Source organism: Vipera ursinii, assembly GCF_947247035.1.
Source record: "Vipera ursinii genome assembly, chromosome: Z".
Taxonomy (NCBI): Eukaryota; Metazoa; Chordata; class Lepidosauria; order Squamata; family Viperidae; genus Vipera; species Vipera ursinii.
The window spans coordinates 44,452,541-44,470,939 of NC_139517.1; the positions used below are offsets into that span (position 1 = coordinate 44,452,541).

Genomic DNA, 18,399 nt, shown 5'->3' on the forward strand with positions numbered 1-18,399 from the left:
CTGGGCCTTCTCTGATGCTGGGTAGTTGCCACCCGTCGTGCTCCCCCGATCCCCACTGTGTTGTCGAGCCCGTAGGGCTTGACACCTGGCAGCACATCCCGCAGGGAAGGTCTGCTAGGGAGGCGGCAGTCCAGCGTTGTTTCTCCCCCTCGTGCGTGTGTGTGTCAGACCCAAGGGAATGGCTGGTAGGGAAGCGGCATTCTGGCATTCCCCCCCTTCCTGTGTGTCGGGCCCACGGGGCTTGACACACAGAGAAACGCAAATGCCGGACTGCCGCCACCTTTACTAGCCATTCCTGCGGGTCTGACATACACACACACACACACACACACACACACACACACACACACACGGACGAGGGGGAGAAACAACGCTGGACTGCTGCCACCTCTGCCAGCCCTGCAAGCCTCTGCCGCTTCTCCAACGTGGAGATTTCCAGAGGTATTGGACTTCCAAGGAGACGCAGACTGCAGGGCAAGTCGGCCGAGTGCCTTGGCGACATTCCGGCAAGGCAAAAGGCACAAAGGGGGCAGGGGTCCCTCAGCCGGCTGGGGAGGGGGAAAGCGCGTGCTCTCGGCTGGCTTAACCCAGTTCCATTTTGCAAGGCAAAAAGGAGCCGGGAGAGGGAAGCAGGGAGGAGCTCTCCGCCCACCCTCTCTCCCGCCTTTCATTCCCCGCGTTGAACAGCGCGAGTACACAGTCATTCCTTCTCTTTGTACCTTTATCCACATCCATAACAATAAGAGATTTGGAAGGCACCTTGGAGGTCTTCTAGTCCAACCCCCTGCTCAAGCAGGAGACCCTATACAATTTGAGTAGTCTCCTCTTAAAAACTTCCAGTGATGGAGCAGCCACGATTTCTGGTGGCAAGCTGTTCCACTGGTTAATTAATTGTCCTCACTGTCAGGAAGTTTCTCCTTAATTCCAGGATGTTTCTCTCCTTGATTAGTTTCCATCTATTGTTTCTTGTCCTGCCTTCTGGTGCTTTGGATGTATAAGTTCACACACACACACACACACCATTCTTTGCTGTCATGTCACCCCAATGATACGTTTGGTTTGCCATTAGGGTGCTGTGTGAATGTGGTCTTTAAATAAACCGCTGTTTATTAAATAAAACAGTTTTTTTTAAAAAAAAACAACAAACCCCCTTTAAATAAAAGGGAAAGTCTGTAGCTTGGGAGTTTGGAGAGAGAAATGTTTTGACACAGTTAATGTGTGTTTCTGTGACATTCACGAAGCCCCGGTTGAATGACATGAAACGAATCCCAGTTTATGGCCAATTTGGGGAAGGAGGCATCTGAGCGCTCGTTTTCCCCGCACCGGGTCGGGTCAAATTCACACACTCTTGAGCCAATCGAACGCATCCTTGTCTTTTAATCCGGTTCGCGCTCTAGAAACTGAGATTGAAGGCAGAAGAAGAGTTCAAGCTTTTAATGGGGGGGGGGCGAGGGCTGCTTTTCTGCATTCCAGCAGGACAGGATTTATTTTTTTTTATTTTATTTTTTTTAAAAAAAGCGCCTTTTGCAGAACAGAGACAGCACGGGCGCGCCCACAAACACACACGCACACGCACCCGACCACGTCCTCTCGCCCCCAAAGTCTGCATGCACGGTTGGATCGGCAACCTGCCAACGCAGCTTTCGTTCCAGAGCAGGGTCCCCCGGAGAGACGCTGCAGCGATCCTCCCCCCGCAGGAAATCCACCCTCTTTCAAGCCCCGCCGCTACCCCCCCGCCTTTGGCAACCCCGGAAGCGCCTTGGGAGAGCCTCCGCAGTGGAGCCCCGGGCTTGCAGGAGGGCCGCGCTCTGTGCACGCTCAGGAGCCGCCTTTTCCTTTGCGGGGGGGGGAGGAGGGAGAGAAGGCTTCCGTCCAGCGCCGGAGCGAAGGCGGAGCGGCCCGAAGGAGGAGTCACGCTGTGTGTTTGTGTGTGTGTGTGTGTGGCGCGCCGTGGGGCGTCAGGCCCTTCCCGGCTGGGACTCCGGTGCCTCCGCCCTGCCGGATCCCGGCGCCGTCGAGCGTGCCCCCCCAGATGTTGCGCCCGGTGCGGCCGGCCCCCCCTGCACCCCCCACGCTACGCCACTGCCCATCAGCTCCTGCGGCCGCGCCAACTGCTGAGGCAGCCGTGGGGAGCCCAGCCGGTGGAACCTGCCCGGCTCCGGGGACAACCCGGCCACGCCCGGGCCCATCAGCTGGTCGGCGGGCGAACGGTGAACGCTGGTGGAACCCGCCCAGCTCCGGGGACAGCCCGGCCACGCCCGCACCCATCAGCTGTTCGGCGGGCGAACGGTGAACGCCGGTGGAACCCGCCCGGCTCTAGGGACAGCCCGGCCACGCCCGCGCCCATCAGCTCCCGCAGCCGCGCCAACTGCTGAGGCAGCCGTGGGGAGCCCAGCCGGTGGAACCCGCCCGGCTCCGGAGACAGCCCGGCCACGCCCGCGCCCATCAGCTGGTCGGCGGGCGAACGGTGAACGCCGGTGGAACCCGCCCGGCTCCGGGGACAGCCCGGCCACGCCCGCGCCCATCAGCTGTTCGGCGGGCGAACGGTGAACGCCGGTGGAACCCGCCCGGCTCTAGGGACAGCCCGGCCACGCCCGCGCCCATCAGCTCCCGCAGCCGCGCCAACTGCTGAGGCAGCCGTGGGGAGCCCAGCCGGTGGAACCCGCCCGGCTCCGGAGACAGCCCGGCCACGCCTGGGCCCATCAGCTGGTCGGTGGGCGAACGGTGAAAGCCGGTGGAACCCGCCCGGCTCCGGGGACAGCCCGGCCACGCCCGCGCCCATCAGCTGGTCGGCGGGCGATCGGGGAACGCCGGTGGAACCCGCCCGGCTCCGGGGACAGCCCGGCCACGCCCGGGCCCATCAGCTGGTCGGCGGGCGAACGGTGAACGCCGGTGGAACCCGCCCGGCTCCGGGGACAGCCCGGCCACGCCCGCGCCCATCAGCTGTTCGGCGGGCGAACGGTGAACGCCGGTGGAACCCGCCCAGCTCTAGGGACAGCCCGGCCACGCCCGCACCCATCAGCTCCCGCAGCCGCGCCAACTGCTGAGGCAGCCGTGGGGAGCCCAGCCGGTGGAACCCGCCCGGCTCTGGGGACAGCCCGGCCACGCCCGCGCCCATCAGCTGGTCGGCGGGCGAACGGTGAAAGCCGGTGGAACCCGCCCAGCTCCGGGGACAGCCTGGCCACTCCCGCGCCCATCAGCTGTTCGGCGGGCGAATGGTGAACGCTGGTGGAACCCGCCCGGCTCCGGGGACAGCCCGGCCACGCCCGCGCCCATCAGCTGGTCGGCGGCGAACGGTGAACGCCGGTGGAACCCGCCCGGCTCCGAGGACAGCCCGGCCACGCCTGCGCCCATCAGCTGGTCGGCGGGCGAACGGTGAACGCCGGTGGAACCCGCCCGGCTCCGGGGACAGCCCGGCCACGCCCGCGCCCATCAGCTGGTCGGCGGGCGAACGGTGAACGCTGGTGGAACCCGCCCGGCTCCGGGGACAGCCCGGCCACGCCCGCGCCCATCAGCTGGTCGGCGGGCGAACGGTGAACGCTGGTGGAACCCGCCCGGCTCCGGGGACAGCCCGGCCACGCCCGCGCCCATCAGCTGGTCGGCGGGCGAACGGTGAACGCCGGTGGAACTCGCCCGGCTCCGGGGACAGCCCGGCCACGCCCGCGCCCATCAGCTGTTCGGCGGGCGAACGGGGCGGCCATGAACGGCCACGGAGCACACGTGCCGGCAGGGGTGGCTGGGAGAAGGCTGGAGACGGCTTCCGGTGGTCGCGCAGCTCCATCAGCTGGGAGGCGGCAAGAAACAGCCGCCGGCGGAGTCAACGAGCAGCTCGTCATGGCACAGAATATAGATATGTTGCTAAGAAGGGGCCAAGCTTATACTTATACTCGGCTTATACTCGAGTCAATAACTTTTTCCAGTTTTTGGGGGTAAAATTGGGGGTCTCGGCTTATACTCGAGTCGGCTTATACTCAAGTATATACGGTATGCTGATCTCGGTGCTGATTGCTGGTGGAGCAATTGTTTTGGATAGATTTAAATTATTATAAAACCAGTAAAATTTTATCTTCATTACTATTGTCTCTTGAGATTATCACAAGTTTATCTAAAACTTTTCCTGAGTCTAAAACAAGGATTGTATGATTGAAATACCAATATAAAATTGCCATTTTGTATGCTTGTTAAAAGATATGATTTTACATTATTTTTTCATGTTTAATTACTATAGGCCGGGGAGATATGGATCAAAATGAGTCAGATAGTCGTCGAATAATTCGATATCCTGATAGTCACCAGCTCTTCGTTGGCAATCTGCCACATGACATTGATGAAAATGAACTGAAAGAGTTTTTTATGAGTAAGTAATTTCTCTTTTACTTTGCTATGAAGCCTAGTGGAGAGAAAACTCCATATTTTTAGATTTTTAACCCCTGTTATAGTTCAAATATTAAACTGCTTCTATAAGCAACATGTCATTTCTGTTTAATCCAAGCAATGCATTTTTCCTAACCACCTGTGTCGTACTTTTACAGGTTTTGGGAATGTTGTGGAACTTCGTATCAATACAAAAGGTGTTGGAGGAAAACTTCCAAACTTTGGCTTTGTGGTGTTTGATGACTCTGAACCAGTTCAGAAAATTTTATTGGCTAAAGTAAGTAACTGGGTAGTGATTACCAGAGTGAATTTAGTTTGAATCACTTCTGAAATTTGATCCAGGCCCTATATTGATCTTTCATTAATAGGTTTCTCTAGATGAAGAAAAAATAGTGAAATATCTATTCTCGGGAAATTCTCTTCTTGGGCTGCTTTGTTCTTTGTTAGTAGAAAATAATTTAGGTGGGAAAAGTTCTAAAGTAATGTCGTGTCTGCAGAGTCAAATAAAAGTAAGTTACTCATTCTGTTAAAAGTATAGGGCAGTTCTAATTTTTATCCAGTAATCAAGTTTACTTTTCTTACATGATCCTGTTGTAGTAAGAACATACTTTCTTGCTAAAGTTCTTTTTAGATTACCTTCATCTGCTTCTGTTATATATTTATTGCAAAAATAAATAAATAGCTATCACATTATATAGAAATTATAAATTTGGAAATTAATTTTCTTGAAAATTGGGATTGCCCTGGTCTCTCAGTAAAGACCATTAATTGAAAGAAGGCTTGGCATTGCAAATTGAAGGAGATCTCAGCCTTAATTGTGACTACTAACGTTACTTTTTTGTTTACCTTGAATATCTACTATAAAAAGCATTGAATTGAAATAGAATGAGATAAACCTAAGCATACAGCTATTAATTAAAAATAAAAATAAGGGCTTTGAATACACATGTAGCATGCTTCCAGAATTATTTGTAATTATATCTGATGCTCAAATATAAATATATACTTCATCTTTATCAAAGATGGCACAACAAACGTGGCACTTAAGTTTAAAAATTGCTTGTAGGATTTTAATGATGAAGAATAAAAGGTTGTATGACATTGAAGCAAGCAAATCTATGCTCTGCTTCTTAGCTACAAATCTCTTAAAATGGTCAGTTTAAATGGAATGGGTCAATGTAGGAAATAATGAAATCTCAACTGATTTGAGATTTCCACTATGTTGCAGTGATTTTTTAAATTGCTTTTTGGAATACAGGTCACAAATAATGCCAGCTGTGTTAATATAATCAGAATACATTCTTTAAAAAAATATTGAAGCTCCCACTCTATCTCCTAAAACACTTACTAGATATATATTAGAAATAATGTTAGGATTTTCTGGTTGGGATAGTCTCTGAGAAATCCATCTGCTTGGATCTATTTCCTTCTGATTCTGAAAATTGAAAACAACTAAATTCTAAGAAATCACTGATATCTTGTGAATACTTAAAAATATAATTTTTCCCACAATGGCTAACTACCCCAGCATTGCCTCCTCCATCTGATAATTGTCCAGTGAGATAATTGGTGTGGTTTAGTGAAATAAGATATAGGATTAGAACTGGGTAACCTCAGGTTTTAATCCACTCTTAGCCATAGAAATTCCTTAAGTATCTTTGAGTCATTTAAGTATCCTTTAGCTACGTTACCTCATGGAGGGGTTGTCTGGAAAAATAGGAGTGAAGCTATTTAATACAAGATGTGATATAAATTAACCAGTCAATAATTAATTGCAGGACAGAAAGAATGTTTTCCTAGACCAGTGATGGCGAACCTCAATGTTGGTCACCTCAATGTTGCTTGTGGGGAGGGACACCTGTGGGGGTGGGCAGGGTTGGGGGAGCTCTAGGAGGTCTCTGGAGGTGGGGCGGTAGGCAGGAGACTCATCCTGTGGGGTGAGGCAAGACAAGGTGGGGGTGCCATTGCCATGGGGCAAGGCAAGGGCTGGGGCAGCTGCTGCCTGACACCATCGGCCCCCACACACAGAGGCCAGCAAGTGCATGGGGGCCAATGGTGTCCGTCAGTAGCCACAGCCTGCCAGCCCCTCAACAGGCGCACTCTGGGGTTCCACAGCCTGTCGCCAGCAGTTCAAAGAAGCCACCTCTGAGATGGATGGTCGGCCAACAGCTGAAGAGGTGATGCAGTGTGTCGTGCCTGGGAAAAGGAGAGCATGCGAGGCCAGGAGGGACGGGATGTGGGGGAGGGAAACCAGCTGTGCCGGGATGCATTCAGCCACGTGGGACTTCAGCAAATTAGCAGGCGGCTGGTTGAAGAGGGACGGTTGCCACCTCCGGGGCATGGCGCGGGTGCCCACAGAGAGGGCTTTGAATGCCGCCTCTGGCACCTGTGCCATAGGTTCGCTACCACTGTCCTAGACCCATTATTTGAAGTTTAGCTGAATATGGCATTAATAAATTTTGAGCTAGGACATGTTTTTCATGTAAAGTATTATTGGCCTGTGTGTTTTGGATATTCAGCTAACTAAACTTTTGGGATTACCATTTTTCCCTTCTTCATTTAAAAGCCTATAATGTTCCGTGGTGAGGTGCGTTTGAACGTGGAAGAAAAAAAGACCAGAGCTGCTCGTGAAAGAGAAACTCGAGGTGGTGGTGATGATCGCAAGGATATTCGACGCAGTGACAGAGGTCCTGGGGGTTCACGTGGCATAGTGGGTGGTGGAATGATGCGAGACCGTGAAGGCAGAGGACCACCTCTGAGAGGGGCCATGGCCCAGAAGCTTGGCTCTGGAAGAGGAACAGGGCAGATGGAAGGCCGGTTCACAGGTCAACGTCGCTGAAGATACATTGTTGGCAGGCAGTCTTGACAGTGATACATTATTCGTCATGTTTGCATTTTTGTTAATTTTCTGGCTTTGGAATGTAACACAGCCTTTTTTTATCATTTCTTTGATATGAAAAACATCTTTTGATCACCAGGTAAATTGTGGTGGACATTCTTTTCCTAATTTCATGACAAAGTCATAATGTTAATTTATAAATTAGACTTGGAGATTAGGGAATGAGAAAGGACCATTTAAACTTTCTGCAGCAACAGTAAAGGACAAAGGGTATGCCTAACTGAATTAAGGTCTTTTTGGTGTATTAAAATCCTTTTGCTGCACATTTTAAGTGTTACTGTTGGAAATACAAATAGTGCAATCTTTGAATTGGAAAAGCTTGCCCCCCCCTTTCTTTTTCTTTTAGAACTCTTGACTCAACAACTCATGTTTTGTGAACTTTAAACGCACTAATGGGTACCTGCCTCATTTTACATTGACATCTTCTGAAAGCAGCAAGGAAAAAGAATAGCTTGTGAAACGATGCGGGCATCTGCTCTGCTTGCTGTGACCAATATATGTACACATAAACCTTAACAAGACTAAAAAATATGTTCCAGAAGGAAACCATTTAGCTGTAAACACAAATGTAAAACTTCGAAAATCATAGCTCTGAATAGAAAAAAAAAGTTTGTTTTTTTTTTTCGTTTTTTAAAAGTCTTATGAACTTTCTGCCTCTCTGTAGATGGGGATGGTTGATTGCTCAACACACTCCTCTCACCTTTTCCCGTTCTGTAAGCAGTGTACAGTGAAAAATTGTCTTTACTGTATTGAGGTCTCTGGTAATGTAATAAGCATGATGGTGCCTTCTATTAAATACATCATTCCAGTCTTGCTGGTGATTTTGTACAGTATAGTGTATGAATGGCTGTGCTGCAAAACTTTAACAGCTGTAAAAATGTTTATAAAATCATTGTATAAAATTGCAGTATCTTTAAATCAGTAAAGGCTACTGGAATATTACTTGCCTAGCTCTATAGTTAAATTTTTGAAGCCTTTGAACAAAAAAAGGTATTAAGTAGTAGATACTTTTTAAAAATGGAAATTTGGCTATGGAATTGGGTATTCCTTTTGCATAGATAAGTCCAAAGTTAATCAAGTGGGGTGTTTTTGTTTTAAGTATACTCCAGGTAACATATTTAACATACAACTTGTTACACTCAAGGATACTGCAATTTTCATAGAGCAGGGAAATAGCTCAAATACTTGCTACTTTCAATTTTTGAACTATCACCCATTTTGCACAAACTCTGAAGTGACTTTGCCTACAAGGCTCAGATTTGTATATAGAGGGAAGATCTCTCTTTTTATGTATTTGGACTTGGTAGAGCATCTTGCATTTGGGTGGGAGGTTTGCCGTTTCCAGTTCCTGTTTGCGTAGATAGCACATTCCAGAAAACTGTAGAGGTAGCAATAGTACTCCCCAGATTCAGCTAGACAGTTCAACAAACCCTCAGGCTTACTCTTGAAGAGGGGAGACAAAAGCTTGTGACCGTTCAGAGCTGCTCTAAACATGGAAGACCTCATATGCTATGATGTAACAAAAACATGTAATGCAAGAAGCATTTGGTGAAACTAACCATTTGTTGTTTCCTAAAACTGTGGAAAACTTTGCCTATATGTTAAGGGTGGAGTAAGTTTATATTGTTTTTTACTCCCTAAATTGATATCTTCCATGTTTGATGGTAAGTCTTGCACTATTTTCATATACTTTCTGGGGTACATTCTTTCTCTTTCCATGTTTATGTGGGGGGAAGGGGTTGTGTTGAATTGTTTCATTTTCAGATGATACCTGGATATGTAGTACTTGAATGCTTCTCCATGAACCATATCGAATTGGAAACCATTTTTTAAACTGCATTTCTCAAACAGCAGTTGCATACCAATATATCAGTATTTATGTTATTTGGCTTTCTAGTGCTATAATATTGCCCTACCATTTCCTGTAAAAACTGTTAAGGCAAGCAGCACTAATGGAATAATAATAAAAAAATGTAATGGCAATTAGAGTAGCTGCTGAGCCATTGAGTTTTCCAGTTTGCTTCTTTAAATGCTATGAACTAACAATATTGGAAGCATACACGGACGTTTACATGGTGATTGTTCACCTACTTTATAATGGAAACATAGTGTTCTTGTCCCTTTTTTCAATAAATGTACCTCTAGAAGAAAAGAACAGATCTCTTTGACCTATTTTATTGCTTATTTGTTGATATAGGTAATATTGCTATTGTTACAGTCCTATGTCAACAAACTTGCATTAATTATCTTTTGGCTTTAGTAGGTATGCAAACAATGGACTACCATCTTTATTGCTGTAATGTGTTGAGCATTATATGCTAGTAGAACCTAGTTTAATTGTTGCAGGTGGAAAATATTTACTTTTAAGTTTCCATTTTTGAATGTGTTTTGAGTAAACATACTAATAAACTACTGATGTCTGCAGCATTTACAAATGGTCCAGAATTCTCTCTCAGTGTGATTTAGCATTCCAGTTTGGCAACTTTCTGACAGTAATCCTGCTTTGGTAATGTACAAAACTGCCTCATCCATATCATTTCACACTGAACTGTGGTACTGTACAGGTAGTCCTAGCTTAACAATGGTAATTGGGACTGGCAATTCTGTTGCTAAGCAAAACAGTCTTAAAGCATTACATTAGTTTCAGCAGTCTGAGCTACTGTTGTTAGATAAATCCTAACGGCTGCAGTGGTTACAGCATCCCACAATCCCTATTTGCCAATCTACAGACTTCCCCATTGCTTTTGTCATAAGCTGGCAGTAAAGACCATAAATGGTGATCATATGAATGTGCAATCTGCAACCTTCATAAATCCAAGCCAGTTGTCAAATGCCCAAATTGTGATCATGTAATCACAGAGACACTAAGACAATAACTATGAGAACCCTTCACAAGTACATCTCATTCAGCTGATTGTTAACAAGGACTATTTATCTAAATTTCTGTTGATTGCAGCAATTTCATTCTATATTTAACACAAATGTTAAAATATTCCTTTTATTTTAACAACTCATTGCTGCTTACCATTTATTTTTCTTTTCTTCAATAAAATCAGGCACCTTTTAAAAATTATTAGTGCACTGACAGAACAGCCAAACCTTGACTTTAAAAACCAAAGCAAATAGAAAGCAGTCACTTAATGATTCTGTACTGTATCTCTTTATCACTTGTGCTCATTTCTGTATTGCTATGGTTACTTCATATGATTAGTTTATATGTGTTTTTGATTATATGCCACCAAGTTTGTGTCAATATTTAGTGATCACATACGTAGATTTTTCCCAAGATAAGCTATTCCCAGCCTGGTTCTGTAGGCCTTCTAAAGGTGCATTTGCTGCTGTAATTGAGTCCATCCATCTTTCAATTGATCATCATCATGTCTCTGCCAACACTGTAAAATTCTCAAGAGAGGGCCTTGATTGACTTTTTGTGAATTTTCACCAGTTGGTAAATGACATATTTTTCTACTTCACAGAGGAAGAGTAGCTAAAGCAGTTCTTTCATTGTTTCATTTAACACCTCGAATTTTGTGGAATTGCAATGTATGTTGGGGCCTGATGAAACCTTGACTGGTTATGTATATTTAAAACGGCATGCAAATTGCTTCTTGAGATAAGAAAATCATTTCAGTAGACATCTTTGCCAAGGAAAACTAAAAATCTGTTGAATGAGCTTTCAAATGATTATATTTCACAATGTCCATGAAATTGATTACAGATAGTCCTCAACTTATGACTGGTTGCCTAACAACTGTTCAAAGTTACAGCAGACTCCTAAAAACTACTTACAACTCAGTCCTGAAGTTAAGACTACTGCAGCACTCCCACAGTCGTTTGCCCTTATGACCAAGTGCCTCCCCTCTGCTTAGCTGCCTCCCTACAGTGTACTGGCAAGCCTTTCCCCTCACACTGAGTCCCAGCTGGCCTTTCCTTCCCCCATTGGGTCTTAGCAAAACTTTTCTCCTCCACTGAATCCCTGCAGGCCTTTCCCCCCACTGGATCCTCTCAGGCCTTCCTACCCCCACCAGATTCGTCCAGCCTTAAATCTGATTCCCGCCTCACCAATCCCCATACACTCTTCACCTTTGGAAGATCTCTAAAGCAGTTGGCTAGAGCAAATGGCTTGGAAGGGGACCTGGTGGAGGGCGGGGAAAGGCCTCCCTTACCCTGAGGCACCTGTGCTCCACTTAATGATCCACATGTTCATTTAACAGCTTTATCAGGGAGAGAGAGCAGAGGATACGGGCCATTAAGCGAGCCTGTCTCACTTAATGGCTATCATAATGTGCCCGTAAATAGTCATACGTTGAGAACTATTTGTATATCTTATGCTTTATAGCTGCATATGGAGTATTTAGTGTTGTCTGAGGCTGGTTGTTTTCTTGCAGACATTTCATTACCTACCTAGGTAACATCAGTGATAGTGTGTGATTTGTTCTTGTTTATATACAGTAGTTTATTTATTTATTTTAATTCCATTTATATCCCGCCCTTCTCCGAAGACTCAGTTTGCCCTGCCAGGTTAGTAAGCATGTGGTTGTCTTCTCAGTAGTTCCTTGATTAAGCTATTGTTTTCTGCTTTTTTGTCTGGTATTATTCCCTGCTTTATTTTGTGTTTGATATTTATTGTCTAGTGTTTTCTGGGTGTTGACAATAGCCTAATTAAGGAAGTACCAAGGAGAAACAACACCCCACCAAAACTAGCAGGGAAAACTACTATATATAAGCAGTGAGCAAACCCCACATTCACTAGCACTGATGATGTTAGCTAATGAAATGTCTGCAAGCAACAAGCAAGCTCAGCACCAAGGAATCTACAATTTAACCCTGAGTTACCGTATATTTATTCTTTTTATTGCATAAGACTTGCTTCATATATTCACTATAGGCGAGTTTTGTTTTGCTTCACTGCTTTACCTTGTATGTTTTTCCCCTATTGTACGGAGTTTAGTTTTCTTGAAATTATATAAATATGATCAGCTCCTAATCTGCTAGTCTAATTGCAGCTAGACACAGACATAGGGCTGGAAGGGACTTTGAATGTCTTAAATTCTAGTCTTAAATCCCTGCACAAGGCAGGAAATCTTATACCATACTGTGGGATCATAGTGATGTCTCATTTTAAGTATTAATCTGGCCTGCCCATCTTTCACTCAAGGGCAGCCAAAACAATATAAAAATGGAATATGAATCATACTCTGAAGCTAGATAATAGATAGTATGCATGGTTTTGCTTAGACTTAACTGCATATACATTAAGAACATTCAATCTTTCGTAATGGAAAGAAACTAGCTGTTCTGCCAGTGAAAACATGAAGTGAGAAAATGAAGCACAATTAGATGGAAAGAATGTAAAACTGTTATATCCAGTAACAAAACTATTAAATGTTTTGAAAAACATTGCAGAGGAAATTTGTGCTCTTCTGTTGGTTATTATTTCTATCATTGTAAGGCATGATGTCCAAAGATAATGCACAAATTTGGAAGGCAGCTGGAGCATCATTCAAAATCCATCTCTAATGAACAGCACCACATATTGCACACACTGAACAAATATTCAAAGCAGTCATAAAGATCTACAACCAACAAAGCACTTAATCCTTGACATGATGAATTCATGTATGTCATTCTCAAGAGTTTTAATAAGGAATTTAGGCAAATAAGGTTGTACATCTTCCACTAGCATGTGTCCTGCATCTCATTAAGAGATGTAAATCAAACAATAATACATATTAGTCTTTCTCAGTGTCTAGAGAATTGATGTTAAACTCCGAAACAATAGATGTACATCAACGTCTCCTTGTTTGAAATTAAATTTCTAGTTGTGTGCACAATTATTAGGCAAGCGAGTATTTTGACCATATCATTTTCATGCATATTTTCTACCTCCAAGCTTTAAAAACATGTATGTTTAGTAGCTATAAGCATATCAGGTGATGTATATTTGTGTAATGAGGGAGGGTGTGACCTAAGAAGATCAACACCCTAAATCAAGCTGTGCATAATTATTAGGCAGCTTCTTTTCCTCAGGCAAATGGGCCAGAAAAGATATTTAACTGACTTTGATAAGTCAAAAATTGTAAAAATTCTTTCAGAGGGATGCAGCACTCTTGAAATTGCTAAGATATTGGCGCGTGATGACAGAACTATCAAAAGTTTTGTTGCAGACAGTCTAGGGTTGCAAGAAACGTGTTGAGGAAAAAAGACGTACATTAACTGCCAAAGATTTGAAAAGAAACGTGAAGCTACCAGGAACCCATTATGGTCCTGTGCTGTCATATTCCAGAACTGCAACCTACCTGGAGGGTCCAAAAGTACAAGGTGTTCAATGCTCAGAGACATGACCAAGGTAAGGAAAGCTAAAACCCGACCATCACTGAACAAGACACATAAGTTGAAATGGCAAGAAATATCTGAAGACAAATTTTTCAAAGGTTTTATGGATTGATGAGAGTGACACTTGATGAACCAGATGGATGGGCCCGTGGCTGGATTGGTAACGAGCACAGAGCTCCACTTTGACTCAGATGCCAGCAAGGTGGAGGTGGGGTACTGGTATGGGCAGGTATTATTAAAGATGAGCTGGATGGACCTTTTTGGGTTGAAGATGGACTCAAAATCAACTCCCAAATCTAGTGCCAGTTTTTAGAAGGCACTTTCTTCAAGCAGTGGTACAGGAAAAAGTGCATCTTTCAAGAAGACCATGATTTTTATGTAGGACAATGCTCCATCACATGCATCTAAGTACTCCACTGCATGGCTAGCAAGTAAAGGCCTTAAAGGTGAAAGAATGCCCCCTTTCTTCATCTCATCTAAACCTTATTGAGAACTTGTGGGCCCCTCTTAAGCAGGAGATGTATGGTGAAGGAAAAACTACATCTCTGAACAGTGGGAGGTTGTAGTTGCTGCTGCACAAAACACTGATTGTCAGCAGATTAAGAAACTGACAAACTCCATGACATTGAAAAGAAGGATGGCTATATTGGTCACTGATTTTTTTTAAATGTCAGAAATGTTTTATTAGTACATTTTGAGTTGTTCATTCTTACTTTAACAGATGCAAATAAACAAGTGGGATGGGCAAATTTTCATTTTTCATGTAGTTGCTTGATAATTCTGCACCCTAACAGTTGCCCAATAATTGTGCACACATAGATATTCCTAAGAAAGCAAAAACCTCAGTTTTACTTTCTTAAATATTCAGGTTTGAGGTTTGTTAAATTTTGAAATGACTGAGAACACTGTGGTTGTTCAGTAAGAAAATTAATCCTCCAAAATATAACTCGCCTAATGTGCCCACAATGTATATTCAAGCTTATTTAAAATAGCACTGCATCAACAATATTTGAATGGAGACTAGATCACTCCCCAAGTTGTCAGCAGTTATTTCAAGAAAATATAAAGGCTCTGAAATCAAGCAAGATACTTGAGTAATTTGACATTGTGGCTGAAATATGGGTAACAAGGCGAGATATTATTTCTATATATACATTTTTCCCAGTCAATCATCTACTTAGGATCCCTACAAGTCTTATGTCCCCTTGTCAAGATAACCTACATTTGGACACAAGCTTCTACAGAATGAGTTAATGTAATTTCTGTTTATTGTAAAGCTTTTAGAAAAGCAACTTTCAGCTGCCTTTCCTTCTAGGTTAAAATGCAATGTATTTGCTTGAGACTGGATCCTTATTGTCTCCTCTGTTCCTTCAAGCAAAATATAACTGTGATTATAAGTTTTGCATCATTTATAAAGTTGGATATCCATATCTATATACTTTCAGCAATTTTACTGGCACAATATTAAAAGTGAAAGGCACAAGTGATTGAAGTGGCATCAACGTTCATATATGTAATACAGTACTTTTTTCAGTTTTACCATGATGAGTTTTGGAAACTCACAATAACAGAAAAAGTGGATTCAGTTATTAAAAGCATGCAATTGAATATTGAATTCTTTGAAAGTTATGCTGGCTTCCAGTCTGATTTCTAAAATTGTTCACAGATCAGTTCAAAAACACTGCTCAGAATGAAACAGAACCCAGATAACTTTTGCCTTCTGGGAGAAGAATCTTATAAACACACTTACCTTTAAAAATAATAAATTTGACATTTAAACTAATCAGAATGATCTTGACTAGCTGAGCACAATTGATCATAATTTGGTTTGCAACTATTTTATTATCTTAAATGTAAAAAGAACAATATAGTATTCTCTGGTACATTGTTTCTGCAAAATTTTATTTTTCCAGAAGAAATGAAAGTAGGCATGTTCCATTGTTCCAACATTGGAATGTAGTCCATTGTATGCAAACCTAAATTCTTGTGCTACTTCATATTTTATTTACATTACTGCATTTATGCCCGTCACAAAAGACTCTCAAAATTACTTTCAGTTCATATTCAAATATTTGGAATTCTGAATGGAAAATTCAAATAACATATGTAAAAATTTTCTGGGATTTTTTCATTTGGCAAGGTAGCTAACCCAAGAAAAAAGGAGGGAAATATAGTTGGTATTTAAATCACATCTGCAACCTGTTAACAATCCTAATAGTCTAATATGCAAACGCACACTAGCATCTATAAATTCTGAAATACTGTCAAATTGTACTAGTTATTCTTGCAAAACTTTCTGGGGAGAAGGAAGAAGTAAACATATTTCCCCTTTTAAAAATATAAAATCTAAATGTTATAGAACACATGGAAAATAATCATCCTTTAGAAATGTATAATTTCTGATATTTTTTTCATGCAACTCTCTTTTTTATGCAAAAGCCCTTAAGACCAGTATGTAAATGTGGGATGTTTCAAGAAAAATTGACATACTTTTCCATGCTTTGACAATGATTATAAAGCTGCTCAGTCTGACTATGCAGATTTATTTATTTTATTTATTAAACTTATATGCTGCGCCTCTTGCCTAGAGGAATCTTTAGGCAACTTAACAATCATAAAAACAACATGTAAAACATTAAAACAATAAATATTCACACTGAAATTAATGTACATTAATTTAAATTAACAAGATGGAAAGGAAGGAAACAAGATAAACAAGGGAACTGATGAAGTTAGATAATGTGGATAATTTGGACATGCTCCTAAATCCATTACTATCAGTGGAACTATGTAGCACCAGCTATTTCTAAATTAAGAGTAGCCTGTCTAATTAATTATCAATAAACTAGAAATCACTACAATATGCTTTGTGCATGGCTAGTTTTCAGATGGATATGGAAGCTACAATTCTAAAGTGAATATACAGTAACATGAATATATTAAATCTACTTTTAAGATACCATCTTACCAAATCAAACTCAGGTTATCTGTTCACAGAATAACAGAGATGTAATAGACTTATGAAGTCTTCTAGTCAACCCCTCGCTCAAGCAGGAGTCCCTATATCATTCTGGATAAATGGGTGTTCAGTGATGAAGCACCTACAATTTCTGGAGGCGAGTTGTTCCACTGGCTCATTGTTCTCATTATCAGGAATTTTCTACTTAGTTCTAGGCTGGTTCTATTCCATTTAGTTTCCATTCATTGCTTCAGCTAGGTAAGGGGTGTCAAACTGCCGGCCCTCAGGCCAGACGCATCATCCGGAAGCCACGCCCATCCCATTGCCGGCAATGGCAAAAGAGTCCCAATACGTCTCGTGACGTCACTTGACTAATTTTGTCACTTTGTCAAATAATGCAATAAAATTTGTCAGGCATGATCTGTTTTTGACACATCCATGTTGGCTTCTAATTATGACTTTGTTTGTCTTTAGTTGTTTGCAGATTTGTTGCTTGATTAACTTTTCCAGAATCTTTCCAGGTATCAATGTCAGGCTGATAGTTCAGTAGTTTGCTGGATTGGTTCCCCCCCTTCATAGAATGATCCAGGTTATCTAAGGAACCACCTCACCTTAATAGGATTGGCCTATGAAAATCCCATGGTCAAGAAATTCCAACTGGTGGAGTCCAAGAGAAGAGGCTTTCTGTCGTGATTCCTGCCCTCTAGAACATTGTGTCCCCTGAGGTGAGATCCACACCCACTCTTTTGACCTTCTGAAATGGCCTTAAAATCTGGAACTCTTGGTTGAACTAGGGTCCTAATGAGATCATGTCATTTAAGAAGTAATTAATGGACTAAGATAACATGCTGCCCGCATTCATCTTGGTCTGTCAATTTTTAAATCAATTTTACTCTTAATATTTGTTTCAATGTTTTGTTTTTTTAATTGACTGTAAGCTACTAGAATCACCTCTAGGCAAGATGGGCAGCACATGCCTAATAAATAGTATTAATATAGTCCCTTTGAGTATTTACTACTACTTACTTACTACTTACTACTTTTCTTTGAATTGGGACAAAACAATGCAAGCATAAATTTTGCTTCTCCCACCTGCCAATTGACAATCTTGTACAGCCTGTATTGCTTCTGTTCCAAGTCATTAGCACTTGTGTTGGGTTTTTGTAAGGTTTTTCAGCTCAGAATCCTAATAAATTCCAATGAGACTCTGAACACGAGGCTACTGCAAAAGAAACAGCTTTATTCTTTGATCAAAGCCAAAACCGGGTGTTTTCTAATCTCTTGTCTCTAACGCAGAGAGATGGGAGAAAAGATACATGCACTAATAATTTTTTTTCCTTTTACAGTAAAGGCATTTTCTCAGGCTAAAAGATTTCTTTTTCATCTGAATACGTGTTTTCTTTATCAGGTTATTTCAGTTACAGCTTGTTACAAGGCTTATGCTTCAAATACATACTGTAATTGCTGGCAGGCAGACAGGAACTTTCTCCTTGAGCAGATGCATTTGCAGCAATACATTTCAGGCTATAGCTAGCACAATTAAAGTTACAACTAAGCTTTTTCTTTCTTCTTGGTCAGCTTTTAAGTTATCTCTGAGCAAAGTACAGAGCGCAAATAAGAAAGAATTAACTATGGCTGGGTTATACATACATGATTATATTTTGATTCCTTCAATTTCAATACACCATGATCCAGTGGGATAAACATCAATCATCTCAGCAGGAATGGATTAGCCTCCCCCCCCCCACACACACACCTTGCCCCTCACATTTACAATTGGGGCATTTACCAAGTGTTTTTTAAATTTATTTATTTATTTATTTAAAGATAA

General features: G+C 42.8%; 1 protein-coding gene across 3 annotated transcripts in view; it reads left to right on the plus strand.

The window, feature by feature from the left end:
* The window catches only part of G3BP2 (G3BP stress granule assembly factor 2), a 50,911-nt gene extending 42,830 nt beyond the window's left edge, over window positions 1-8,081 (plus strand). For all 3 annotated transcript variants that reach the window (XM_083377934.1, XM_083377935.1, XM_083377936.1), the window contains 3 exons: window positions 4,229-4,357; window positions 4,533-4,651; window positions 6,941-8,081. In XM_083377934.1, the coding sequence (XP_083234060.1) occupies window positions 4,229-4,357; window positions 4,533-4,651; window positions 6,941-7,213 (521 nt within the window). In that variant the 3' untranslated portion in view covers window positions 7,214-8,081. The remainder of the gene's footprint in view (window positions 1-4,228; window positions 4,358-4,532; window positions 4,652-6,940) is intronic.
* Window positions 8,082-18,399: the final 10,318 nt, after the last annotated feature.